General features: G+C 37.7%; 1 protein-coding gene across 5 annotated transcripts in view; it reads right to left on the bottom strand.

The window, feature by feature from the left end:
* Window positions 1–26,138, bottom strand: part of ctnnd2b (catenin (cadherin-associated protein), delta 2b) — a gene marked incomplete at both ends in the record, with an annotated part of 75,328 nt that extends 49,190 nt beyond the window's left edge. For all 5 annotated transcript variants that reach the window (XM_081373620.1, XM_081373619.1, XM_081373621.1 and 2 more), the window contains 3 exons: window positions 646–680; window positions 16,889–17,001; window positions 26,010–26,138. In XM_081373620.1, coding sequence (XP_081229746.1) covers window positions 646–680; window positions 16,889–17,001; window positions 26,010–26,138 — 277 coding nt within the window. The remainder of the gene's footprint in view (window positions 1–645; window positions 681–16,888; window positions 17,002–26,009) is intronic.
* Window positions 26,139–27,620: the final 1,482 nt, after the last annotated feature.

Raw genomic sequence — 27,620 nt, 5'->3', positions numbered from 1 at the left:
GGGTAACATACTGATCCGACAAAGTGTCTGTTGCCATTGGTCGGCGTCTGTCGGTTCAGTGTGAATTGGCCTTAAATTATACTGAATAAAATGATATCACAACCTTTTCACAACATTTTTATAATGTAGTCCTATTTTGAAGGCCAAAACTGGCATGAACTAAAACCATAGAAATTTACAGTACAAAACCAACCACTGAGGAATCTACAAAATAATTTTCTATTTGAACTAGCCTGCATGAAAATGAGATGCTTAATCTGGTTTTGTTTTGGTTCTTCATCAAGAACCCAGTATTTTAAAGAGTGTGGCGTGACCGCGAGCTCATGAATCATTTATGTGCTGCAATGCTCCTGTTCTTCAATCTCAGCCTCTCCTCTATGTTTTATGTTCTGGAAGGCAGAGGTTGTCATCTTCGGCTAACGTTTTGCTGTAGCACAATCAATACAGTCAAAAGTCAACATGTTTCACTCTGACATGCACGGTTTACCACGTGGGCAGCTAGATTATGACAGCTGTCAAAACGCATTTCAGAAGGTCCTCTTAATACAACATTCACCTTCTTGTAAGGTTTCAAATCATTGATTTCAAAACAATGGGCTGAAGAGCAAGAAAATTCTCATTTTAGCAAGAAAACAGTTCAGTTACCTTGGTTGTTCCAGCGAAACTTCTCATCTGCAGAACTGTAGGATTAAGGATAGAATAGATTTAGATGCATCGTCAACACAAACACTGAAGTGATGATACTATTTTTTATGGTAAAGCAGACACAAGAGCATCAGTAAGGTCAGGCATGATGGGGCCTAGTTTGCATTTTATCCCAACTGTGATCAGTGATTCAGACTCAGTAAACAATCCTTCATGGACCTTGCTTTCTGCACAGGATCATGTCACACTGGAAGGGCCCAATTTTACAGTAAATGTTTGTCTAAGGAGATTGTACGGCTGTATGCGTGATTTTATGCACCTGTTATTAAGTGATATAAGTGAAATAGACATCTGCCATAACTTTGGAATCATTAACAGAAAACGTTGTAATAATATTTCGCAATATTACTGTTTTTACTGTATTTTTATTACATAAATGCAGCCTTAATGAGAGTAAGAAACTCCTTTCAAAAAAATTTAAAAATCTTACCGACCCCAAAATACTTTTGGCTATGTGGTTTTACTAAATACATACTTTGGCTTCCATAAACTACTTGTATAGCTGTTTTCCCATCAAGTACATAAATCTGTTTGCACACTTTCTGAATCACATAACTCGATCAATGAAGTATCATCTCAGTTGTAGAACACACAAACAGAAGCTATGATAATTATGGATTGGGTGGAAATAAAGGCTTGAGGATGAACGTCGAGTCACATGCCCCTAATCAATGTCCGGGTTTGTCACCACACGGTATATAGTGGTCTGCCTTACCCGTAACGCTATCAGTAGGCTAAACGCTCACCCATTGTCCTTGGATCCTTACAGCAGCTGCTAAATCACTCTATTGATTTTCTTCCGGCGAGTGTGTAAGGATTCATTTTGTGAGGCAGTCTGTGTTTGTGCGGGGGGTGACTGATCGCAGAAGAAAACAAAACGCCATGTTAATAGGGCCACGGCGTTGTTCTCCTAAAACCCATTCATCACCGTTTCTTCCGCGAACAATGCTATAGACAGAGACAGGCTCCCTGAGAGTGAGTAACAGAAATGAGCCACAAGGCATTTTTTGCCGAACCCCCGTTTTAATGAGTGTGTTGACCTGCTTTCAAACAAGCATTAACTGTTTTCATCCTAATAGCTCCCTATAAAAGACAATTACTGGCTAAATATGTCAGGTAATTACAGTACAAGCACAAAATGAAATAAATAAGTCCTCTAAGGTAGATGAACACTGATTCAGTTGTGAGATATGATTATGAGTGCCTCCAACACAAAATAAATAAATAAAAAAACAACTAATTGTTCCCATTGGCTGGAAATTGTCGTTCAATTTCCAGTATGCTATAAGACTGACAATTGTGATATCACTCTCGAAGACATCTGGCTAGATAACATCACATTGACGGCACAGAATGAGTCTGTCTTCATGGGGATCATTAAAGCCTTTTGGGATGAAGATATTTCTCTCTCCCAAGATAATTACCTTGAGAATAATGACATGACAGATGAGGCAATCACAGCTGTGGGTCATTGTGTGGTCAGTAGTAATCACTGTTCTTTATGTGCTCCATTTCCATATTGACTCAACATATTAGCTGAAACACTTGGAGCAATGTGATTTTCGACCATTACAATTAGCACTCTGATTTAGTGTTCTTTGCCTCCATTCTGGCTAATTGTCTACTGTCACCATTATGTTCAGTTTGTTTAGTAATCATGGACTTTTAGTTTGCATTCACTAAGTTTCTGTCTCCCTTTGTTCCTGCCACTCCTTGGTTGTCATGCGGTGCGTCCCAATTCGCATACTATCCGTCCTAAATAGTATTCGAAAATAGAATTAGTACGTCCCAAATCGTAGTATGTTGAAATGAGTGTTCCAAAGAGACCCGGATGGTGTACTATTTCCGGTCAGAATCCGAAGTGCAGATCGATGCGCACTATAACGGCTAATATTGCCCACAACCCATCGAGTGTTGGATGAGGATTCGGTTAGAAATACAAACACGAATGAAAAGTGTTAAAAAACTACAGACGTGGAGGACGCGCGAGTCCGGCGGTTATGTAGAGAGGTTTAGATAAAAGGGTTTGAGTGATTAATTATCAGTATCTAACCTGACGAAAATTTATTTATTCTATGTTGTCCACATTATATTGCATCTGCAGAAGCATTGTGAACTTTTGCAAAGATACGTTTAGCCATTAACTTTTAAATGCATCATTATATTCAAATTGCAAACACATGAGGAGAGTCTCCGCATGAAAGACCCACGACTGGCAGATCAACGTGCAACTACATTTAAAACAGTAAGAGATTAAATTAGACTGAATGGAGGATTTTAACTGTGACAAGATGATTGACAGGGCAGTTTACGGTGACAGGATGCACGCAACAGATCTGTCCTTTAAGATGACGAAGTAGTATGTCCCAAAGCTTGCCTACTCTTTTGCTACACACTCAAAAGTATGTACTTTTTCTTCATAAAAAGAGTACATACCTTTAGGGCGTAGTATAAGTAGGCGAAATGGGACGCAGCAATGGTTTCTGTCATTATGAGTTTGTTTGTATCAGCTGTGTGTCATTGAGTGCCTTGTTTGAGTTCCTATTTAAGTCATACCTTTTCTTCATTCAGTGTCTGGTAACGTTTGCATTTAGTGTGTGTTGCTCAGCCTAATGGCAGTTATTTGGATTATTATTATTAAAACTTTGTGTTGGATCTCTATTGATCTTTGTCTGTTTGTCTGACAAACTTTGTCTGACAGTTTGTTGTTGAATAGTTCATTCTACAATTATTCAGAAGATAGAAATATCTTCTTGGTTTGTAAACAACAAACAAAGCGACGTGAACTGCAAACTAATGCTAAATTGATGAACTTGACAGTGTGTGTGTGTGTGTGTGTGTGTGTGTGTGTGTGTGTGTGTGTGTGTGTGTGTGTGTAGGCCTGTCGCGATAGTCGATAAGTCGATTAATCGCACGATAAAAAAAAACGAGCTCGATAATTTTTCCGGCCGCGATAATTCCATTTGCATGCTTGTTTGTTTTCCTCGTCTCTCTCTCTCTACCAAAGAGACTGGATGACCACTCTCGCTCGGTTCTTTAGCGTATAGGAGGAGTGAACCCTCTTGTTGTCAGTTGCATGGTCTTTGTGTGAGAAGGCGGCGCCGCGGCGCTCAGTCACATGGTCTTTGTATGGGAAAGCGCCGGCGGGAGTGTTTGCGGCTACTGCCGGGAGAGAGAGAAGACGCTAGTTGTGAGTTGCGACAGCGAGCCCGATCACATGAAAATGCGTATCTATACCACGAATGTTATTTCTCGTGCCATTTATACGCCAAAAATAGTTTTTGCGTGCATATGATACGCTCTTTATGGCGTGTAATACGCACGCACTCCTCACCCCTAATCCTAACCAAGTATTTTCAGTGCGTAGCATGCCTTCCCGACAGTACACAATCACTTGACAAAGTAACAGGAGGACAAAGTAACAGGAGTAACAGTGCAAAATTGTGCGATATGGCTTGTTGAGGCTTTTTTTTATTTGTTTACAAAGGTCCTAACTGTCAGTTTTGCCTGTTATGGAATGTATCACTATTTAATAATGTCTAAAGCCTAATGTTTAATATTTTTTGAAGTGCAATTTTGTTTCATTTTATTTATTAACAGACATTTATTTTGTTAACAGACACTAAGAGTCCATTGCTTTCATTGTTTTTGGTTGTTTTGTTCATTTTTTGGGATATTTAAAATGTTTTCCGTTTTCAATGTTTAATATTCTTTAGAAATAAAAGTTTATAGATCGTTGAAAAGGTGTACCTGCATTATTATGCCATTATAATTATATGAAATGAAAATGGTCTCAGAACGACAATATTATCGTTTATCGCGATAATTTCTTGGACAATTTATCGTCCAGCAAAATTTGTTATCGTGACAGGCCTATGTGTGTGTATTATAATATCAAATTAGGTAAATCATTAACTGCATGAAATACAACATTTAAAATGCAGCATCCATTCATTCATAGAACTTGGTAAAAAGATGGCATTAAAATATACTGTATCATGTTTATATTGTTTCTATATTACAGTTTTTTTCGATTGCTAAACGACAGTGAGCACAACTGGAGCTACATGTGCAAAACTCTAACTACAGTCTGCACTACCAACAGTCACCTGAGCTAAACAGTTCACATCACCTGCAAAACTCACTCCAAGCAACACAACTCTTAACACATGGCTCAAAACAGGCTCAGTGCAGCCAAACACTATGCACAACCCTCACTGAGATAACACACACTGTCACTCAGAACACACTGAGAGTAAAAACACTAGCATCAAACACCAATACAGAAAATACAAACTTTTCATCTTTACAGTTTGAACAATTTCAGTGACTTCATACAAAGTAATATTTTCTTCAAAGAAAAGAGTGACATTTTTTCACATGATTTATTTAATTTTTTAGAACATAACAATTCTTTAAGGTAAATGAAAATTAGCAGTTTGCTTCAATAGTCTGTAGTAATTTACGGAATTACAGTAATGAGAAAAAAAAAAGGTAGAAACTAAAAGTACATACGAACATGTAATGTAATGTAATATAATGTAATGTAATGTAATTCGAACAAATAATTGAGGAGCTAATCCTGCCTCTCTCTAGCATCAGGCCACAGGTTTTCATCAACATCACATCTAATATTCTCTCTTGCCATGCACCTGGGGAAGAACCTTCTGGAGTGCCTTATCCATCTCTGGCAGTCGTGTCCTCACATCCGGCATGCATGGCTTCCAAAAGAGACCTTTGGTCATGTGGGTGGTGACCAAACACTTTCCACCTCCACCCATACAGAAAAACAATATATTGAAATATATATATGTGGCATATATTCCAAATACATTGAAATATATTTGCATTGTTGGTCACTTATATTTATCATTTTGAAATATATTCTGAAATATAACAAAAATATATGATGTTACAGTAAGTGTGAAATATATTTACATATATTTAACTAAAATATATTTATTGGGCCAATTTCGAATATTTGCATATATTCCAAAACTATATTTCAAATATATTTTTTTTGTGTATGGGAGCCTTTCAGCTGAGATTGCAATCAGCAGTGTTTGAAAGGCACAAGGCTGAAATCTATTCTGTTTTGAATGTGTGGTTCACAGTTTTGACAGCAGTGTGTTAGCATTTGAACAAAGTGCTGTAAATCCACAGTGTTGTGCAGGTTGTGGTTAAAGTCATGGGATAAGTGTGTAGAGTTTTGAAAACTGTGTTCAAGCAATGAAAAACGAACTAGAGTTTGGTCCACATGAACTGCTGCTGTGCAGACTGTAGTTAGAGTTTTGCACATGTGACTCCAGTTGTGCCCACTGTCGTTTAGCAATCGAAAAAAACTGTAATTTGGAGATTCAGTGAGAAATTGTGTATTACAATATAAAATATATAACACATTTTAATGTTAGGTGCGATTAATTACAGAAAAAAATGTGATTATTAATTAGCGATTTTTTTATTCATTTGACAGCACTAAATATATACACGCACACACACACACACACACACACACACACACACACACACACACACACACACACACACACACACACACACACACACACACACTTTAGATTAGGGAACACATGTTCACTACTAGGAGTTTTTCCTCAAACTCCAAATTACTGCTTATTGATAGTTATAAGGTCGTTGTTGTAGTGGCTTTAGGTATTGGGTAGGGTAAAGGGATGTAGAATATGATTATGCAGAATAAGGCATGAATATGTCCTTTATAAGTATATAATATGTGCTTTATATGTATATAAGTACTCATAAACAAACAATATGCTAGTATTATGCATGCTAATAAACAACTAGATATAATGGTGAATAGTGTTCCCTAATCTAAACTGTTACAGTATACAGTATATATATGGTAAAAGCAATCTTTTTCCAAAGATGAAAACTTTATTTATTTTTATAATTTGTGCTGTGGAACAAAACCTAGCTGCCCTATACTGCAGTAATACAAAATGTTGTGTATGTGTGTGTGTGTGCGCGCGTTTACAGTGTGTGTTTGTTACAGCCTGTTTGCTTTGGTTTGTCATGATAGTAGAAAGAAAGTTGAGATTGTGGCGTGAAAGAGTGAAAGTGTGCTATGAAAAGCTGGAACAAAGCTGAGAGCGGCTTTTGTTCACTGCTAACGTATGTGAAAAGAGTGAAAGAGGGAGGGAGAGAAAAAGGCCGTCCCTAAACCGCTGGGGGTCAATGAGTGCCTCCCAACTGACAGACAGAAAGATAGACGCAAGCCATCAAGAAAGAGAGGTTGCTTGCTATTTTAAGCTAAATATATATATTATATAGAGAAGAAGGAATTTAAATGTAAAGTAAACACAGCTTAAAAAGAAGAATATCACCCCAAATAGTCTTGAAATTTAAAAGTAAGATTACACGCATGAAACAAACTGGTGATTTTCACAAGAGTTTGATCGAGGGGGTGGGGCTAACTACTTTCCCATGTCTTCAGTGTGGTGCACAGGCCATGCTGTCAGACAAAGCATGTGAAAGGGCTTCACGTGATTGTATTAATGAGTGCGGAGCAGAGGCACTCATCTGTAAGAGCCAGGCCACCCATTATTAAACTCATACATGAATCTGACTAAAATAGTGCTTGTTAGTCCTGGGACTGTATGTGAGATATATAACATGGAGAGTAATTTATCATGAAACATTTCAGCTAAACAGATTGAATCTATTTAATCCCTTTAGTCATTAGGGCTCCAAGATTAGTCCACGTAAAAAGAAAAGAAATCTGTAAATTGTAAATTCAGACTTTCTTTCTTCCATAGCACACAAACTGTGAATTTAAGACTATCCTGCTCACTCCTTTCTTTATAATGAACGAGAATGTGAGCTGTCAGTGTTAAGCTTCAAAATGACTATAAAAGTATCATAACAGTACCATTTTCCAAGTCTTCTAAAGCCATATGATATCTTTCTGTGAGGAACAGTCTGAAATTCATGTCATTTTGCCAAAAGAAGCACTCCTACAGTCCTTAAAAAGTCAGTTTAGCAAAAACATGAGAAAAACAGAAACAATGCTGTGTGGGCTTTTGGACTCTTCATGGAATGATATACACTACAAATCAAGAGAGATGTAACACAGTCCTTAGAGAGGAATACATTTCAATCCCAGTGCGAGAGAGCATCCCGTAATGAGAGAGCCCCTCTTGTAGTGCTGAATCATGGCCGTCTTTCTCATAGCAGAATTGTTTCAGAGGATATGAAAGCAATGGATGGTGCTGCACAGATGCTGTACAGCTGCTTTGTGATGGTGAACACTCTTTTACAGTGTATTACTATGAATGACATGAAGGTAAAATACTTTCACTACAAATCACAGTAACATAAACACGAGTCCCCAGACACCTCTGCTGCCCTGGCTGCCACAAAATGGCTCTCGTCTGGAAACTGACTCATGAGAATTTAGTAGAAGTTTTGATATAGTAACACTCACTGCAGTAACTTGTTTACAAAAATGTAGTACTTATGTATGTGGAATACCATTGTAATTAAAAGAAAACATTAATATTGTGAAATATTACAATTCAAAATATTTTTTTCTAATTTATTTCATAATCTATTTTCATATATTTTCTAAATGTAATTTATTGATTGCGAAGGTGAATTTTCAGCATCATTACTCCAGTCTTCAGTGTCAAATTATCCTTTGGAAATCATTCTAATATACTCATTTGGTGCTCAAATAACATTGCTTATTATTATAAATGTTGAAAACAGTTAATATTTTTGTGGAAAAAATACTTTTTTTTCAGAATGCTTTCATTAATTGAAAGTTCAAAAGAACAATAATTGTATTTTGTGTTATTAGTACTAAGCAATCCAAATCAGTATTATGCAGTCCATGGTTTTGAATAAGTTACTACAAATACCACAGTTACACTATGGGTACTATTCAGTAACTATGGTAAATTCAGGTAAAGTCACTGCATTTCTACTTTAAATGTTTCAAAAGGAGTTTCCAGACTGATTTGGACTTTAAAAAAATAGATCCCAGTGTGCAGTAACAAGGACAACAGCAGTTAGCCTGAGCAATTACAGGATCAATCACACATTTCCTATTGTAATTGTGCTTTCTAAAAGGACGGAATGTTATTTCGACTGCATCTGAGAATGTGGTGGCTCATTAGGCTGACAGTGTGAATGATGTCACTTGTAGGGAGCTCAGTGGTTGAGATCGGCACTATGCTAGGCCAGTTTATTTAAAGGGGTCATGAACTGCATTGTTGTATTGTTTTATAATGTTTCCTGGGGTGCACTTCTAATGTTGGTACGATTTTTACATAAAAAATGGTCATAATTTAGAAATAAAAGGCATTTTTCCTACCCTGATTTCAGCCCTCTGATTTGAACGCTCTGTTTTAAGGGGCGTGTCTGCTGTGAGACTTCAGTGTAAACGCCCACTGCTGTGATTGGGTAACATCTTTGCATATAAAATGGCTAGTACTACATGTGGAACTCTCTCGAAAACGTTTAGCACATTTTTACTATTACAGCAGTCAAGGTTAACTAATCTTGAAAAGTGTTGATTATAGCATTATATTTAGATCTATAGCACTATATTTAGATCATGACATGAAAGGTTGCAGTGATCTCGTCTTGAAATGTATCTCTAACTCGATTTCTGCACACTAACGAATGCTTTCATCATAACTAACAGTGTAAACACAATGTAAATAAGAGATTATACAGAGAGTATAATGATTATACCGAGAGTTTTGGCGAGACTCCAGAACTCAGTCAAAATTGCGACTGATTTACCAAAGAATCCACAGTGAAATGTACTGAATTCAAATAAATAATGTTCAACTGAGAGATTCACATTGTTGAAAATAAATAACCCCATTCCAAGCATTAGGATCCTTTGGAAGGTAATGTTATTTTTAGTCCAGTGATCCTGTATCGCTCTTTTCTCCTCGTCATCTCCCTAACACGACAGTGGGCGGGGCCAAAGTTGCGATGATGAAGTAGGAGTTGATCGTCTTCACTGTTCTTTCACCTAGCTATGATGTCATAAATAGGTACATTCTACAATGAGTCGTTCTCTGGGCTTGGTTACAATAAAAGCTGTTTTTGGTCTAACAAGGAAGTTTTCAGTTCTGAAACTTACAGGATATTCTTATAGTATGATGACCTCTTGTGATATGTCAAAAGCTTCAATTCATGACCCATTTAAGCTAGGCAGCAGTGTGCCGCTTTGTCACAAGGCAGATCGAATATGTGAGAGACATAGTGGTATCTAGCTGTCTAGTGGTGACACTTCCACTGGCATGGACAGCCATGTAATGTTGTCAAAATACATTTTCCACTCCTTCCTCGGAGTAAAAATAGACTAGAAAACATATTAAGACCTAAAACATTAGCATTAGATAATAAAACAAGAACTGATGAAAATACTATGATAAATGCCACAGTACTGCTATTTACATGTCTTTTCAGAAATCTTAATAAGTTAGCTATATCTGAATCAAAGTCTGTTATACAATATATCTTCCAAAGAGTTATTTAATACAACTAATTAGAATGATTGTTTTTATTAAATGTCATTCAGCATAATCTGGTTATCGAAAGCTACATGCAGTACAATAATAGCTGTGTCACCCCAGTAATTGAGATGCAGACAGAATCCTTGTCTCTCAGTCACCAGACTGGGTTTAAGTCTACATGGTTAGGCTAAAGTCAAACAGTCCGTGCTTATAACTGAACTTGGGCAGCAGAAGAAGCTTTCATCACCTCTTAAGCCAGACATATTGCCTGCTAAATCAATACGCTCTGTATTCCCTGTACTGTATGGGGAGACACTTAGCGTGAGTCAGCCAGTGCACTAGACATCCTTAATATGCTTAATATCCTGTAAGAATGGAGAGGGATTGTCTGAGCACAGACACCCTGGGTGCATAGGCAGATGGGAAGGTTTCATACTGTCAGTGTCCTCAACCCTGTCCCTTCGAGAAGGGTTCAACAGGATGAATTTCAATGGGTGAGTGTTGAAAAATATTTTGAAGAATATTTGGTAACACTTTACAATAAGGTTTCATTTGTTAACATTATTTAACTACATTAATTAACGTTAACAGTGAACAATACTTCTAAAGCATTTATTAATCTTAGTAAATGTTAATTTCAACCTTTACTAATACATTATTAACATAAAAAATCTAGGCTATCTGTTAATTAGTTGACGCTCTGTGAATTAGCATTAACATTTTTGTTAACAAACATTAAAGGGGGGGTGAAATGTTATTTCATGCATACTGAGTTTTTTACACTGTTAAAGAGTTGGATTCCCATGCTAAACATGGACAAAGTTTCAAAAATTAAATTGTACGTTTGAAGGAGTATTTCTGTGCCAAAAATTGTCCTTCCGGTTTGTCACAAGTTTCGGAAAGTTTTTTTCGAGTATGGGTCTTCGTGACGTCAGCTGGGGCGGAATTTCCTTATATGGGTCCTAAGGGCACTTCTCCGCGGGCGCGCGCGCACTCGTAGACCAGACAGAGAGAGAAGAGAGCGAAAGCAGTACGTTACCTCATCAAAGCGCTCTGCTCAGCTTTTGTAAGTCAATATCACCAAAGAAGTGTGTTTTTGGTTGCCAGGGCAAGACAACCCTGCACAGATTTCTAAAGAACCCAGCGCTAAGGGACCAGTGGATGGAGTTTGTTTTTTCAGAGACGGTTTGTTTTTGTGCAAGACTGTTTGTTCCCTGCATTTCGACTATGATTGTTTTATAAACAAAGCCCAGATCGACGGATTTGCAGATCGTCTAATGCTTAAAGGGATACTCCACTTTTTTCGGAAATATGCTCATTTTACAACTCCCCCAGAGTTAAACAGTTGAGTTTTACCGTTCTAGGATCCATTCAGCCGAACTCCGGTTCTGACGGTACCACTGTTAGCATAGCTTAGCATAGATCATTGATTCTGATGAGTCCAGTAGCATTTCTTTCAAAATGACCAAAGAGTTTAAATATTTTTTCTATTTAAAACTTGACTCTTCTGTAGTTAAACCGTGTACTAAGATCGACGGAAAATGAAAAGTTGCGATTTTCTAAGCCTATATGGCTAGGAACTACTCTCATTCCGGCGTAATAATCAAGGAACTGTGCGGCCGTACCATGGGTGCAACAGGCGTAATGATATGACGCAGCGCCTGAAAATAGTTCTAATAGGTTAGACAAACTTAGTCCCGGTCACGTTGGAAGAAGTTACCGAGCTGGGGACTATTTTCAGGCGCTGCGTCATATCATTACGCCTGTTGCACCCATGGTACGGCCGCACAGTTCCTTGATTATTACGCCGGAATGAGAGTAGTTCCTAGCCACATAGGCTTAGAAAATCGAACTTTTCATTTTCCATCGATCTTAGTACACGGTTTAACTACAGAGGGGTCAAGTTTTAAATAGGAAAAATATTGAAACTCTTTGGTCATTTTGAAAGAAATGCTACTGGACTCATCAGAATCAATGATCTATGCTAAGCTATGCTAAAAGTGGTACCGTCAGAACCGGAGTTCGGCTGAATGGATTCTAAAACGGTAAAACTCAACTGTTTAACTCTGGGGGAGTTGTAAAATGAGCATATTTCCGAAAAAAGTGGAGTATCCCTTTAAGGATCGAGCAGTCACAATGATAAAGGTTCGCGGTCGCAGGCGGTGAGTAACTGCTTCACATGTCTCTGTGTGTTGTTAGCTCGGTTACACAGCTTTAGCTTCGCCCACACGGCCCGCCTCCAGACGCTCGTTTTTTTCTGGAAAGACTCGGTACAGCCTATCTTTCTTTTATAAATATAATAAAACTAAAGACTTTTTGGAGATATGAAGGATGCAATACTACTCTATAGGTACTCAAGATAAACAGGAGATTGAGTGAAAATGAGCATTTCACCCCCCCTTTAACAAAGGGTAAGAAATGTTGGAAGAATATATTGTTCAATGTTAGTTATTGCATTAACTAATGTTAACAAATGAGAGCTTCTTGTAAAGTTTTACAGAATGTTTTAACTGCTTTCATCCATATGATAAAAGTCAGTGGGGTCCAAAACAACATTGGACGCCACTGACTTGTGTTGTATGGACCAAAAAAGAAAAACACTGGCACTATGTCTGAATATGCCTACTTCCATACTATATCATATGCCAAAAAAAGGGCCTGCAAAAAGAGTAGTGTACTTAAAGTGCACTCTTCTACGCTGCATGCCTGGATTTAAAGAACAACAATAACTAACGATGTACTCATGACTTAATTTACACATGCACCGCTATTTCAGTTCACTTAAAAGCCTAGTTAAAGTAGATTACTGGTGGTAGCAGATTTTTGCGCCCAATTACTGCACACACACACACACACACACACACACACACTCACACACACACACACACAAAACTGTTTAGTGAATTTAGCCCACCATCTTTCTTTCCGTCAATTTATCCTCTGCAACTAGAGGGTGAAGAGAAATTTAATGCATTTCAGTACAGTCTCAATGGAAAAGCCTTTCAATGTTTTCTTTTCTTTTCATGAGCAATTTCAAGCAAAGTGGGTATCTAATACTACATACATTCATGCATTTTCTTTTTATATAGGCAGATGCTTTTATTTAAAGCATTACATTGTACAAACAAGGTACACGCTTTACCCATTCCCATAATGTTGCTAGCATCAACTCTACCAATTGAGCTGTAGGAACAGACAAAAAGATTGTTGCTACATATAGCAAATGCTGAAAGAATGTACATACTTTTCGAATTGAGTACTAATAATACTATTTTCCCATTGCCAACTGTATGGCCAGAAGCTCTCGCTTGCCGTTTTACTATAGTGAGATTAGAGCTGTCAAACACATTGTCTCCTCAATACAACTTATTTACACCACATGCCAACAGAGCATTATCTCTCCTCGAGGCACACATTGTAGACACGTACACAGTGCCAGCGCAGTCCAAGCTCATAAGAGACTGGTGGACTAATCTGGCAGGAAAACAGTCAAACAGCTTTGGCTTAATACTTCCTCGCTGTGCTCGACAGACAGCGTTTAGCAAGACAACTCCATGCTACCGGATAGGGCTCGACAGTGAACGTCTAGTCAAAGTCAAAGGCCTCACTCAGAGCAGCAGATGTTTGATGCTGTGCCTAGGTTCAGTCCGACTAGAGACAATAAGACAACTTCACGTGGCATTTCCTCTGTTGCCGCAGAGGCATTTTGCACATCGGTTAATCAGAGATTTGTTTTTGCTGAGTATCAGATAGTTAGTTGAAGAACTAGGCCAGCATTATGTTTGTTCAAAATGGAGTGCTATTTGAAAAGCTCCATGTTTCATTAAACAAGTGGGTCATGGGCTGAAAGTGCTCTCTTTAGCCCACGGTGCTTCTCCTGATGCTGACTTTCAGCTTGTTGCCTTATAAAAAAAAGAAACAAATAATAGTGCAGTGTTTTGTATCTGTACTGTAATGCAACTGAAATTGAACACCATTTAGTAACACCAACACTGAAAGTATATGTCTGTTGAAGTGAACAGCAGAAAAAAAAGTGGACAAAGTAAAATAACCATGAACTGAGATCAATCAAGATCCATGCAAACCTTGATTAGATACTTGAGTACCGTGTTATTTGACTAGCAGATTATATTTTGGCCTTGAGCTGCTTGTTTGTCTGTAAGCTATATTTGTCTTGAGAAGAGATCTGACCTAGCCTGACTCTTTAAGACTAAACATACTGACAGCCAGGAAAAAAATGCAAGAACATTCAAAGATCGAGCTTGAGCAAAAATGAAAGACAGGTACAATCAACAACACTGAAGTCATTATAAATTTCTTAATTTTACCTATAACTATAACTATATATATATATATATATATATATATATATATATATATATATATATATATATTAGGGCTGTTTTCGACTAAGGATTTTCATAGTCGAATCTGATTCGTTAGATTTTGCCGTAGTCGACTGATAGTCGAACCTTTTTTTTTTCTTTTTTTTTTTAGATAGCAGCTAGATTTATCCATTTCAAACAAAAGAGCTAAAAAACACATATATATCACACATATATCAGAACATTTCATAAACATGAGGAGCAATATGAGAGAGAAATTTGGTGATGGTTGTTTAGGTACATTAAACCACGTAAAGCTTTTTCACGCCCATGAGAACCGTGTGGAGTCAACTCACAGCCGCTCCGCTGCCCTGCTGAAAATGTGAAGCAGAAACGCTTAATAGAATCAGATAACGTCCATAATAATTGGACTCTGGGTTCGATTTTTTGACCATTTTCAGTGGTTATGAGGAGCAATATGAGAGGAAAATTTGGTAATCGTTGTTTAGGTACATTAAACAACGTAAGCTTTTTAACGTGCATGAGAACCGTGTGGAGTCAACTCACAGCCGCTCCGCAGCCCTGCTGAAAATGTGAAGCAGATTTTTGAATACATTTTTATTTATTTACATTAGTAAGCTACAGGACATCGTCTTTCAAAACATGACCTGTGCAAAAGCGAAAAAATAAAACAAAAATGGTACCCAGCCCTTCTGAAAATGCGAATGCGTCTCTGTCCCCAGCACATTTCAAACCAAACTGACGCCCATGTATTCGACTATGAGGTTCATAGTCGAATCAGACCTCTCCGAATCGAATCGTCGAATCCTCGACTATTAGAAGTCAGCCCAATACAGTATATATATATATATATATATATATATATATATATATATATAGGCCTATATATAATATATATCTCTCATCGGCTCACTGGATGGAAACGGTGCTTTATTCGCAAATGTTTTATCCAATATTCCAACTTTGCGCATAAGTTAGATTCACAACTTTTGATGGGAAATTAGCTACTGAAAGTAGAGATACTAACACTAATGATACAAACAGGGCTAGTGGCTACTGTGGCTAGTGGTTTCTAAAGTTACTAGCTACTCAGCATTTTCACTGGCCACAATTTTGGCATCGATACCATGGGGAAAAAATACATTTTTAATATCATCTCATAATTTGGCAGCCGGTATATTAGGCTGCTGTCACTTTAAGACCTGATGCACAGACCCATTATACTGTTTTATATAGCTAATATACTGGGTTTTATGTGTACACACTTTGGGTGTGAGCACAGAATCTGCAGGAATTAATCAGAAATTATGCACAATACGTGAAATCCCACGGCGAAATTCAAGCCCTGTATAAGCAACAATATTCACCCGGAGGCGGAGCAAATGAAACAGTGAGTGAGGGGAGGCGGGTGTGTCCGTCAACTCGCTGTCGGAGAGATGAGAGGAGAGCGAGAATATGCATCTGGTATTGTGTGTCTATTCTGTGGAATATGAGTATTGGGAGCATTTCAGATATTTCGGTATCGATATGTATCGAAAAAGCTATATTTTTGACAACACTACATTGCACGTAGTTACAGAAGTCTTTTTAAAAGACTACTATTGAAAAATGTATATTTCATAAAATTCACTAGTAGAAGGGACTGTGTTACACGCCACTGCTGAAATCCACCCGCATTTGGTGGGTGTTAATGTCAAGCCCTGGATACAAATATACAACTTTAAACCTGATATCATCCTGTACAATAGAATCTCACTGACAAAGCAAGCAACGTGGGAGTCTTATTGACTGAACAGCTGAAGGACATTTGATTTATTGAGTTTTCAGGCTTGATGAATAAACACAAAATATTCTCCACAGCAACAAGAGGATAATACAATGGGGCCATTCAATTAAATTTGAACATTTGTTGCAAACAGTGATTAGAAGCACTTTTCAGCCTCTGAAGGGTCAAACTGATTGCATATAATCCATAGTCTGTTTTATTATAGTATCTGTTCTTGTTTACTGTTGAGATTTTAATTACAGGCTGAATTCAAAGCTTGTGACAACTTAACCCTTTGTTTACTTAGCAGTCTTGAAAGAGTTTACTTAAAGAGAGAGAGTTGAGATCTGAGTCTCCTATGAATGTGGTTACATTGAAATATGCATGATGGAATAAGCTGGGAAAGGACATCAAGATATTTTCACAGAAATAAAAAAATTTGATTTGAATGGCATTTGATGATGTAGATCTAGGGTAGATTGAGGGATGTGAAAGATAGATGGTTTTAGCTGGTTTAATGAGACAGATTGAGTAAATGAGAGGTGTCACTCCACTAGACCCACCTGATGCTGCTCATGCTTCCGGTCTCAGATCCCAGCTTGCATCTCTCCAGCTGGGTGGCAACAATCTGCCTCTCAGCCTCCAACTCTCTCGTCAGTCGCTCAAATTGCAGCTCCTGCACACATAAAGCAGTCAGAGCATATGTGTAAAGCCCTAAAGGAATTATTTAATTGATTCTGTCTATAGCATGTATCACACATGCACTTACCCATGATCCAGTAACAAATACACACAGAGATAGAGAGAGAGTTCAAGTGTGTGTGTGTGTGTGTGTGTGTGTGTGTGTGTGTGTGTGTGTGTGTGTGTGTGTGTGTGTGTGTGTGTGTGTGTGTGTGTGTGTGTGTGTGTGTGTGTGTGTGTGTGTGTGTGTGTGTGTGTGTGTGGTGGGGTGGGGAGGATGTAGAGAGACTTTGAGGCTGTTCAGTCACACAGGGCTTTACTTTCCATATTGATAAAAATTTGTTTGCATTCATTCAAAAATGTTGGCAAAAATGTTGGCATACACAAAACGTTTGTCTCCAAAAACTTTATAAGGAACTGCAATTTAAAACACGGTCAAACTGTAAGAATGACTGTCAGACTCTCGCTGACATAAGAAACGCAGGCAATTGTAATCAAAAGCATACAAACCACCCACTAAAGAAAAGAGGTTTCATGACTTGTGCATCTTCTGACAACATTTACCTTTTATTTTTCTTCTCCAGGAATCAATATGGAGAAATGAATGTGGAATGCTCCTTGTAAAACCAATAAAACAAATATACAAAATCTTGATGTGTCATCTTTTGTGACAGGTACAGTTTCACAAAGAGACTAAAACTAGCTTTTATATGATACTGCAATGATAAAAGTTTGGCATTATTTTTAATTCAAAAGGTTGGGGTCCATTTGAAAGCTCATAAGCTCTTAAGCTCATCAAGGCTTCATTTCAGTAATAGTAATATTGTCAAATATTACTACTTTTTTCAAGGTAAACATTTTCCTGAATTTTCAGCTTCAGAAATCATTCTAATTTGCTGATTTGGTGCTCAAGAAACATTTCTTATTATTATAATGTTACAAAACTGGTGTGTTGCTTAAAATATATTTGTGGAAATCATGATAGGCTACATTTTTCAGGATTCAAAACCAGCATTATTTGTAACATAATAAATGTCTCTCACCTTTGATCACTTTAATGTGTCCTTGCTGAATGAAAGTAATAGTAACTTACTGACCTCAAACTTTTGAACAGTGGTGTATATACTTAATTATGGGCCCTGGCCATAATGAGTTAATTGGTTGCAAAGTACAGTAATTTAAAAATGAAACTGTACATTCTCTTTAACTACTCTACAGTTTCTCCAGATATCCAATATGGCAGTATTCTGAACTTTGATAGTCACTGGACCATTCCAGCACTATGCACCACTTCCTCTCCACTCAATTAGATATGCACTGCTTAACATTTAATGACAAACTTGTCGATGCTAAATCAGAGATGAAATCCCAGAGCTCCTCTTTAAAGTAATCACTGTGAAAATCCAGTCAGAAACACTGCACTATGTGCCTGCGCCCAGGGCTAAGACAGTCAATGCAACGTTCCCACTTCTTTTGTGACAAGGCTGAAATGAGTTCACTCAGCCACAAGGTCAAAGACACTCTCCCTAGAGCGGTTAATGCTAAGAGGGCTCCAGAACACATCACCTGCTATTTTGGGCACAAACCCAGATGAAGGCTACAAAAATACCCATTCAGAGTGTTGAAGAGAGCTCTACGGACCATGACGACTAAAGAGGCGCTAACTGCAGCATTTTCAACAATCATCATACACGTCTAGGGTCTCAATTAATGACGCTATGGCAGACGCATCTCTGTGCATTTGCATCAAACAGGCAAGCCGCTTAGCGATAGCTCTTCCGCTGAAAAACCATGCTCATTTCAACTCTGCAATTATGATTCTAACAAGCATAATCTCTGACCTTTCTTATTTCACATCAACAAGTTCATGATGGAGCCACCAACAAATGATTAGACTAAAAATCTATAACAACAACAGAAACAAAACTGCTCCAGCTTTCCATCTACCCACAACAAAACACCTGTTGTCTTCCCAAATAAAATAACACTGTTCTTACCGGCACATGTACCATACTCCAGAGGCCGTCTGCGCTGAGAACAAGCAGTGTTGGCGCATCACTATCCCACTAGACTGCGTTCATCTCTGCTTATCAAGAGAGTAAAGTCATTAGAGAAACTACAAGAGTGGTAGTGACTGCCTTCCAGCGGGAAAGCAAAAAGTGGAGTGCAGTCAGGCACAAAGGTCGTCATGGCAACAGTGAATTTAGAGCCCCTTTGGCATTATTTATGCAACATTGCATCACAAAGGGTCCCTCCCACCAGCCAGCCAGCCAAATACCACTGCCCTCCAGTCACTCTTCCGCCTCCTCCTAAACTCTTCCCCTCTTTCTGACGCCATCTGTGCTCCACTCTGAAGAGGAGAAGGGGGGAGAAGCGGGGTCTCATTGAAAGGGTCGTAGAACGCCAGAGAGAAAGAGGTGTTTTTTGCGGGTCCTGGCAGTAAAAAAGCACAGTTCCACTGAGCAATGCTAAGCTTTGTGCTTCCTCTAGGGATCTTAACAGGCTGTTCTGCCTCAGTAGCCTGCAATGGACAGGCTCCCTGAGCGGGGAGTAGCCTCCACTTTCCACTTGTCACAAAAGTTGGTTAAATATAGCACTCTGTACAGACAGGAAAGCACTCAGTGAGTCACCTGGACCAAAAAATGGTTATTCTATAGCATTTAATGCATTGTTGTTGTTTTTTCAGCTCCTACACTACACTACTTATTTCATCAGGTAAAAAACTGCAAGACCAGGAATGCAAGAAGGATGAGAAACAGGAACGTATTCCCATTATCTTACATATTAACTCCATAAAATGCCATTAAACCTATTTGGCTAGAAAATAAACATCCAAGGGACAGAGAAATTGATTTGAATGCCTAATTGCGCCCTGTGGACAAAGACTGACATTTAAGTTTCTTCATTGGTCCGTTTGATTGCAAAATGTCACTTGGGGTTTGCCTCGCGAGTTCTTTTAAGGATTTAACCCAATTTCTATAATTTCACGGGGTTTAATGAGTCCAGACTCACTCCACAGCCTGACCAAACTGACTGAGCACCGTACAGTGTTAAACAGGCAGGAACGACTCAAATGAATGTACACATATTCCTGGTTGCAAATTACAGCAAAAATGAAGACATTCAAAAGACCTCAGGATAAACTGCAAATAAACTTAAACCATCTTTTTGTTGATAATTTTCTCATTTCTCAAAACAAACTCAACACATTTATGAATATTACAAGTAATTAAAAGAACGGCTTTATTTGATTGAATATGCGATATTAATTATGTGACTGAGGAAATTCTAAATGACTTCACTTCTGGCTAAAGTAAATCACTCCTATCGGGTGGAGATATAATGAGCTGATTAATAGACTTTCCCTAAAATAATGACCAAAAATGCAGAGTTAGAATTAAATGGGAAGAAATATTCGACCTTAGCTGTACCCCTTACAAACACTGACACTTTCCCCAAAGAATCCTTGCCAAGCTCATAATAAAACTTTACATGCCTGTGGCTTTTTTGAGTAGTTAATGTGTCAATTTAACAACACTAAGATAAATTTCTTTAATTAACACCACATTAAAGGGATAAAAAGAGAGAAAAACTACAAGCTGAGCTTTACAGCAGCTCTTCTGAAAATTAATTAAACATAGAATGTCTGTACTTTATAAATATGACTAATATAATCACTATATCAACATAGTCTGAGAAAGAAACACTCAAAGGGAAATAATAAAATTAAGTGTTCATTATATAGAAGAAATCACACTCATTAATCTTATACTGCCAATGCAGCAGCTACTGATCTTACCATACAGTGTGAGCATTGCATATGAGTCCAAGTTATTAAACATGCTCTCCCTTGCTGATTGACCAGTGCATGTGATTCTGTTTAGCACAAGTGATACAGGAGAATTTTAATGGGAGAGAGTCGTCGTACACAGGAGAGACTGTGTTCTGCTTGCACGTGCAACCTTGAAAACTGCACACAAAGCACACATACAAGTGACCTGGACATTTTGCCAGACATTTTGCTACATTGTTTTTATACATAGCAGAGGGGAGACAGGTCTTCAGTGCTACAGAGCATCCTTTGTCTTTATATCTACATTGGTTTTAGATCAACGGTTCAGTTTATTCTGTGAATTTTGCATCATGACCTCTGTCTAAACCACTTTTACCAAATGCCTTCAAAATGGGAGATTGCCATCTAGTGGAGGACAAAAAAAAATTGGGTGATTTATCATAATTTGAGCGAGTAGACAAGCAGTGGCAGAATGATAAACATTTATTTTCAGTGTATTTTGAAATGGACATCATGCCAGCTGCACTTGATAACAGTATCATGAATCAGAGATACTTAAATATGACTATAATAAAAAGCAGACTAAGAAATTGCTGCAAAACACACACAAGGTCATTCTGAAACATGGATGTGGTTTATGCATACAGACCACATGAAATCATGAAAATATAAGTTTTAGTTTATGGCTTTTCTGCTAGTTTTGGGGTCATCTTGATGATAGTGTACTGCTAAATGTTGACAAAACACTTTTAGAACATGTAAAATATTTCTCTTTTAGCAAATGGACCAGAAATAATGATGATTTTTCTTGTACTCCAAATTTTTGTCCAATAAAATATAGACAAAATATACGCCCTGCCTGCTAACATAACCTACCACTGATTAGCAATAGCAAGCAAGGTCTGTTTGTCTAAATATATGAAAAATAAATGCATTTGATCAGAACAAGAAAAAACAACAAATTTTGAATGGCCATTGATGGAGAAATATATTTTTTAAAGCCAAATGGTATAGTTACAGTATCTGCCAGCTGCGGCTAAAATACTATCCCTTGATAGAGAGTAGCAATTCATGGTTCAAAAGTTTGGGATTGGAAAGATTTCTTTCTTTTTTTAAAGAAATTAATACTTTTATTGAGAAAGGAAGGACGCGTTAAATTGATCAAAAGTGACTAAAGATATTTATAATGTTATGAAAGATTTCAATTTAATATACACTAAGTGCAAATAGTGATAGATTCTATTTAGCCTACACTATGTAAACATATAGTTAGTAATAACAGTATTTTCTTTGCAACAAGTGTAGTAGATACTATTTGTACCTCAGTCTGCCACTTTATTAGGACAATAAAGCGCTCCCTACACCTACCCGATAAACACTTTGTTATTAAATAACTGGTAGGCACTTTAATTCCACTTTTCACACATTTGCTTCATATCTATTGAAAATAAATGCCTTTCCAATCTGATATGTGATGGAGAAATGCGTCTGCCATCTTCAACTCGCCTTACTCCCTACACCACACTGGAGCTGACAAATTACAGGCGTTTTTTGTACTTTGGTCTAGCCCAACCAGACATTGGTGGGCAGAGTTACTGTAAATAGCTTCTACCAACAAGGTGGACTATTTGCACTGATAATAATAAGAAATCTTTCTTAAGCTCCAAATCAGCATATTAGAATGATTTCTGAAGGAGCATGTGATACTGAAGACTGGAATAATGACTGCTAAAAGATCAGCTTTGAATTCACAGAAATAAATGACATTTTAAAATATATTAAAATACAAAACATATTTTACATTGCAATAATATATTATTGTATAATATATTATATTATTATACAACAAATATATTTCACAATATTAATGCATTTTTTTATCAAATAAAAGCCTTGTTGAGCATAAGACACTACTTTCATTTCTGTAGCGTTACCGGGTATATTCGGTACCCAGTAATAGGCAGCTGCTTTCAGTCGCGGCTCCAGACTAACTTTTTTACTTGGAGCACTGTAGCTGATATATACCACGATATATATAGTGTATGTGTATATTAAACCGCAAAAATACTATTTAAATATTAACCCTGGCCTGCATGTTCTGCTGGTCTCTGTGTGAATGAATGGCGCAGACGCGCGGTTTCATTTACCTCTCTCTCTCTCACACACACACACACACACACAGAAGCACGAGTGACGCTCGCGCTGTTTTCAGTCTCTACTGCCTCACGATATGATGACATGATGAAATTCATCTCCAGAGCCTCTCTGAGTCACTTCATGAGCATTTTACCGTTTCATTTGAGAAAAACTATCGTCATATCATACAGACACAGAAACTCAAAGGTCTTCACGGCAACCCGCCAAAATAAAAGTTCGGTTTAACTTGAAGAAATTGACAGAAATAATTATATTAGGCTACTGTACAGTAGGTTTAGCTACGTCTCCGTGTATTAAAAATACTACTACTAGAAATAATAATAATATGTGCATAGAAGGTTGCTTATTTTTCACTTGATTTTTTTATTTTAAAACAGCATGTAGCCTTCAATGCTTATTATTATTTACTGATGATTACCGTCATAAATAATAAAGTCATTGAATTGAATTGAATATTTTTTTCAAATGCTTAAATAAAATAGAAAAATAGTTCCAACAGATTTTGCTGTGGTACCGAAATTGGTACAGAGAACCTTAAAATTTTAATGGTATCGGTACCCACTAGCCTACTGGAATTTTGGTATCGTGACATCCCTATAAGAAACAATACAGAAACTCAATAATCAAATGTAAAACTAAAATACTACATAGTCTTCACATTAATTAAATATACACTGATTCATCATAAAGCTACAAGAGTTATTCAGTCAAGAGCAGTGAGTGATTTTCTTTATCTTTTGTTGTTTGACAGACAGCAGCAGCAGGTTTACTGTATTAGGCTGCTGTCACTTTAAAGGGGGGATGAAATGCTCATTTTCACTCAATCTCCTGTTAATCTTGAGTACCTATAGAGTAATATTGCATCCTTCATATCTCCAAAAAGTCTTTTGTTTTATTATATTTTTAATTGAAAGATAGGCTGTACCGAGTCTTTCCGGAAAAAAACGAGCGGCTGGGGGCGGGCCGTGTGGGCGAAGCTTAGCTGTGCTTACCCGCCTAGATAACAACACACAGAGACATTTGTTCAACAGTTTTACTCACCGTTCCAACGCACGACCGCGAACCTTTATCATTGTGACTGCTCGATCCTTAAGCATTAGACGATCTGCAAATCCGTCGATCTGGGCTTTGTTTATAAAACAATCATCGTCGAAATGCAGGGAACAACAGTCTTACACAACTCCGTTTATGCTTAGGAAAACAAACTCCATCCACGGGTTCCTTAACGCTGGGTTCTTTGGGAATCTGTGCAGGGTTGTCTTGCCCTGGCAACCAAAAACACACTTCTTTGGTGACATTGACTTCCCAAAAGCCGGGCAGGGCGCTTTGATGGCGAACTGCTTTCACTCTCTTGCTCTAGTCTACGAGTGTGCGCGCGCCCGCGATCTTACCGGAGAAGTGCCCTTAGGACCCATATAAGGAAATTCCGCTCTATCTTACGTAAGACAGAGCCATACTCGAAAAAAACTTTCCGAAACTTGTGACAAACCGGAAGGAGTATTTTTGGAACAAAAATACTCCTTCAAACGTACAACTTAGTTTTTGAAACTTTGTCCATGTTTAGCATGGGAATCCAACTCTTTACCAGTGTAAAAAACTCAGTATGCATGAAATAGCATTTCACCCCCCCCTTTAAGACCTAATGTGCGGATCCCATTTTTCCGAATCCAATTTCTTTCCCAACTGTTTACGTTCACTTAAAGCATAACCAACTGTGTTTACATGAATACTTAATAAATCTTTTTAAAGGCAAGCAAGTCACGCGTAAGTAACAGTTGCATGTTCAGTCTATTCTGTGCTATATGCGTTGACCTAAAACTTTTACTTTTTGAAGTAGCCTATTAAAATCATTCAGATATCACAAGCCATTGCAATATGAATAACGTGAAATGTACATTTGTGATATTTAAATATACCGTGCACTTACGTGCAGCCCTATTTTTTAATTTTCTCTCAGAGAGAAACACTGCATACGACATAGAGCCATGGACCCTGTCCACCAGTACCCTCTAGTGAAAAGCATCAAAAAACGATGGCAGACAGTTTTTCTCGCTCTGATAGGAGAGCTATTAGACTGGCCCACAGCAGCCTATGGCAGTGGCCTACTTTAACACTCCCCGTGTAGATTTCCAACCCTGAGAGCATGTCGCTTTTTTTCTGCCCCACAGTTAAAAGCAGGAGTGTGAGCTAAACGCTAGCAGGAATCGAAGGGCTTGTCACGATCCATTTTTATCTACACATAGTCTTGACTTAAAAATGGGCTCCAGCAAAGATAGACATATATATATATATATATATATATATATATATATATATATATATATGCAAAGTGAAAGTGAGAAATACTATACATTCTTGCACACTTAATTCTGACATGCAATAATCCTATAAATCATTTCATAAACGACAGAATTTTTTTATGACAGGAGGGCATAAGCAATTACAATCACCTGTCATTATTTTTGAGAGATCAAGCCAGTTTATCATCAGGTTGTGCCAGCGTCTGTGAAGCTGTCCATCTGCTGACAGGCAGGTGACCAGTCTTATTAAAGATAAGCTGCGGTGTTGTAACTAGCATAGCATGAAGACCTGATTGCATCATGCCGTGTCAAATATTTCAAATTTCTTACACCACACAGCACAAAAACCTACATCCACTACTCCCACTCGTCCGCAAAACCATGTGATACTGAGGCGCAATGGCACATTTGCAGTGTGGTGACCATCAAAAACCATTTGTATCTGTGAATTTAGACACAAGGCGCTAAATGAAACCGGTAGCACGAGATGATGGAAATGACTCACGCGAAAACCCATCAAACCTTACGGCTCCTTAAACCAGATGGCATATGCAGTTCATCTGAGGGCTGGTATGGTTCTGTGTAATTACTGTTTACGGTATATACAGATTCAGAGAGTTTCTAATTAAACTGTTGGAAAATGAATGTTTCCATATAGCTTCAGACTATGAGTGTGAGGGGAAACATAACCTTCTATTAGAGACAAACTGTAAGAATGAAGAAATTTACAGTAGTTTGGCATGAGGTACCCACCTGTTCTTTAACAGAGGCCAAGATGGCAGAGGTGGTCTCAGTCTCTGATCCATCTCCGTTGGAGGCGTTCAGTACCGGGCTCAACATGCTGGAGTTTTCTGTGTCAAAGGGCTGGTCTGGTACTGGCATTACTTCTGTGAACCAAAACAATAGCATCCATAGTTATTCGAGACGAACTCTGCAAGGCTTTTGTCATGCTTCAGTGTACTAGAGCAATCAGTTTAAACAGATCCTTTACAAAGACAGATTGTCAGTTAAAATTAATGCATTAAAAATTGTGGTTCAGCACTTTTCAGCTGTCATAATACTAATCAAAGTGCTTTATCTACACTTTGATTGTTTGTCGTGATGTAATAATTGTTAGACATATTTAATTAACAGTCTCTGTTTCTTTCAGTCTCTTTGACCTACTTCTGTCTCCTTATCTCTCGAGGTTTGTGATTCAAAACACAATTTCTCAGCTTGTCGCTGACATGCTTTGATTTGTACACATAAGCTTCAGAAAAGAAAAAAAAATTCAGTTTTGTGGCTTTTAGTTCATGTGTGTTAGCTTTGATGTCATCTATACACTAATGTACTCCATAATAAAACTGTTTTCTATAAATATATTTTAAAATGTAATTCATTCCTGTGATTTTAGCAGCCGTTATTCCAGTCTTCAGTGTCACACGATCCTTCAGAAATCATTCTTATATGCTGATTTGGTGCTCAAAAAAACATTTCTTACTATTAGCAATGTTGTGAAACAATGAAACGGTTGTGCTGATATTTTTGTGGAAACTATGATTCATCTTTTTCAGGACTCTTTGAATAGAAACTTCAAATAAACAACATTTATTTGAAAAAAAAATGTTTTATGTCTTTACTGTCGCTTTTGATCAATTCAATGTCTCCTAGCTAAATAAAGGTATCGATTACTTTCAAAAAAGAAAAAAAATACTCATCCCAAACTTTGAACAACCAGAAATATTTGACCCATCCTGCACTTTTAGATATTTGCCCATTCAGATGCTCTCTAAAATGAGTAAGCCCCACCACTAATACAACCTACTGAAGCAACAGTGATGCAACTAAAGACTAGTAGCTTTAAAAAAAAAAAAAAAGTAATTGTCTGTACTTCACCAAGTGAATTAGTGGGTTTTTAAAAAAGATTTTGAGTAATGAAATCCCACTATAATGCTCTGGCTCTCTCAGATCAGATCAGATCACTTTCTTCATCCTCAGCTTCCTCCTTGGCAGTTGCCTCCCCTCTCAAAATCAACCACCCAAATGTTTGCTTCCCCAGAGAACAGTCTGCACACAGCAGGAACAGAGAGAAAATGGCTGCTGACGTGCGAATGTGTACCTATGAGCACCAGAACACAGAGCCTTTTTACACAACCACATCAGGTACAACTATGAACACATCTGTTCTGTGTGAAAGAGAGAATATACAACACAGATCTTACTGCCTGAACAGTAAGTCACTACAGGCACAACAATGCTAGTCACTGGTGAGGTATATAGCGAAATGGGAAAAGTAGGGGTGGGTGATATACCGGTAGACACAATTAACCGGTAGAAATTTGTTGACTGGTAGAGATTTTGGACTATCATCTCTATCATGAGAAC

The sequence above is a fragment of the Scardinius erythrophthalmus genome (genome assembly GCF_964197995.2).
Source record: "Scardinius erythrophthalmus genome assembly, chromosome: 9".
Taxonomy (NCBI): Eukaryota; Metazoa; Chordata; class Actinopteri; order Cypriniformes; family Leuciscidae; genus Scardinius; species Scardinius erythrophthalmus.
This window is presented reverse-complemented; position numbering and strand designations above follow the sequence as displayed.